This window comes from Panicum hallii, chromosome 6, assembly GCF_002211085.1.
Source record: "Panicum hallii strain FIL2 chromosome 6, PHallii_v3.1, whole genome shotgun sequence".
Classification (NCBI taxonomy): domain Eukaryota; kingdom Viridiplantae; phylum Streptophyta; class Magnoliopsida; order Poales; family Poaceae; genus Panicum; species Panicum hallii.
The window spans coordinates 7,621,461-7,623,061 of record NC_038047.1 but is presented as its reverse complement, the minus strand read 5'-3'; the positions used below and the strand labels follow the sequence as shown (position 1 = coordinate 7,623,061).

Here is a 1,601-nt window from a genome sequence, read left to right as displayed (position 1 = left end):
TCTGTCTGCTGGAGTCATTTGGTAGCTTGCGAAAAATTAGGGAACTGTCTTGTCAACGAGCTATTACTCTGAACGTACGCCGAAGGTTCCCGATGAAACGTTGCTGGTGCCACAAGTAGAAAGTTTTGCAAGAACCACCGATACATTTTGCTTTCTTGCCGCTTGATTTTGCAACGGAAGGCAGAGAGATAGAGGCGATGCTGTAGGGAGTGTGGAGGAAGACATAGCCGATGCACATGGATTGACCTATCAGAGACGATGCTGTTGGACTAGAATAACTATTTTGCCTTCCACGCAAAGGAAGGCAGTAGAGAACAAAATTTGCAAAAAAACTAAAAGAGTTGACATTATATTGTAGAGTGGTATCTGGAGCCTGCAAATAAAGCAAGGCCCCCATATAAATAATTTGATTACAGCATACAAACAGGCTCCCATATTAAAGTTGGCGTCGGTCGTGGCTAGGTATCGAAACAATCACAGGTGCACTGCACCTCACGCCGACAGGTGGTCATTTTATTCACTTACACACATACACATAGCTAGTTCATCCGCGCGCTGAAGAGGTCATTATTCTTCGTACGTGCACATCATCCATGGTGCTGGCCTCTCTCCGCCTGCGCCGGAAAACTATGGCATTCACGGCGGTGTGCCGTACATCGGCGGCGTGTATGTCGGTGGCCTGTATGTTGGTGGCCTGTATGATGGAACGGTGGGCCTGTACGTTGGCACGTTAGGAGTGTATGATGGTACGGTGGGCCTGTATGTTGGCACGTTAGGAGTGTATGATGGTACGGTGGGCCTGTATGTTGGTACGGTAGGTGTGTACGATGGTACGGTGGGCGTGTACATTGGTGGATCCTTCTCCTCGGCCACCATTCCTGGCGTCATCTTCCTCCCAGCACCTGCACGTTTATGCAGAAGGGTCAAAGCTAGTGATGGCTTCAGTACGGTGTGTGTTTGTGTACAGGAATTCTCAGAGAGAGACGATGGCGTTCACGTACCATGGGATCCGGAGGTATCATCAGCAAGTGATGGCACAAGGAGAAGAGAGGTCAAGCACAGCACCACCAAGCCTGTGCTGCTTGCCCTGACAGCCATCGTGCCTGCAGTGTCTGCAGCTGTTGTATGTGGATGGTCTGTTGGTGTAGGGAGGGCAAGCTTGACACGGCTATTTATCCGATCCTTTGGTGTGTCGTACGGTACTAGCTTGCCTATCCATGCCGGTAAAAGCTCAGTCTGCTGACTAATTAAGTCCTGATCACAACAGGTGATGGTGCATGGACGCCATACCGGGCACGGTAAATAACCTGTCTACAGGAGTTAAATAGGGTAGCATCTGAAAATCATGGCATGTGATGTCGTCGAGATATTACTCTGCGCGTACGCAGAAGGGTACTGGGTATGGGACACAACATATCTAATGGTACTAACATAGTATGTCGTTATCCCATCAAAAAAACCATAGCATGTTAGAATGAAAAAGACGTAGTCTCATCGGTGAAAGGTGAAGGACTCGGCTGAGCAAACACTTCTTATGAAGATCAAATGGATATGGTTAGCACATGAGAAAAACACAAGACACAAGACACAAGACATCAAGC

At 48.3% G+C, this 1,601-nt stretch overlaps 1 protein-coding gene across 1 annotated transcript; it reads right to left on the bottom strand.

Moving 5' to 3' along the window:
- Positions 1-347: 347 nt before the first annotated feature.
- Positions 348-1,147, bottom strand: LOC112897185 (DNA-directed RNA polymerase II subunit RPB1-like). Its single transcript, XM_025965429.1, has 2 exons — positions 1,002-1,147; positions 348-902 (listed from the first exon to the last, which is right to left on the bottom strand). Exons 1-2 carry the CDS (start codon positions 1,096-1,098, stop codon positions 637-639), a joined length of 363 nt encoding a protein of 120 aa, XP_025821214.1. The 5' UTR covers positions 1,099-1,147; the 3' UTR covers positions 348-636.
- Positions 1,148-1,601: the final 454 nt, after the last annotated feature.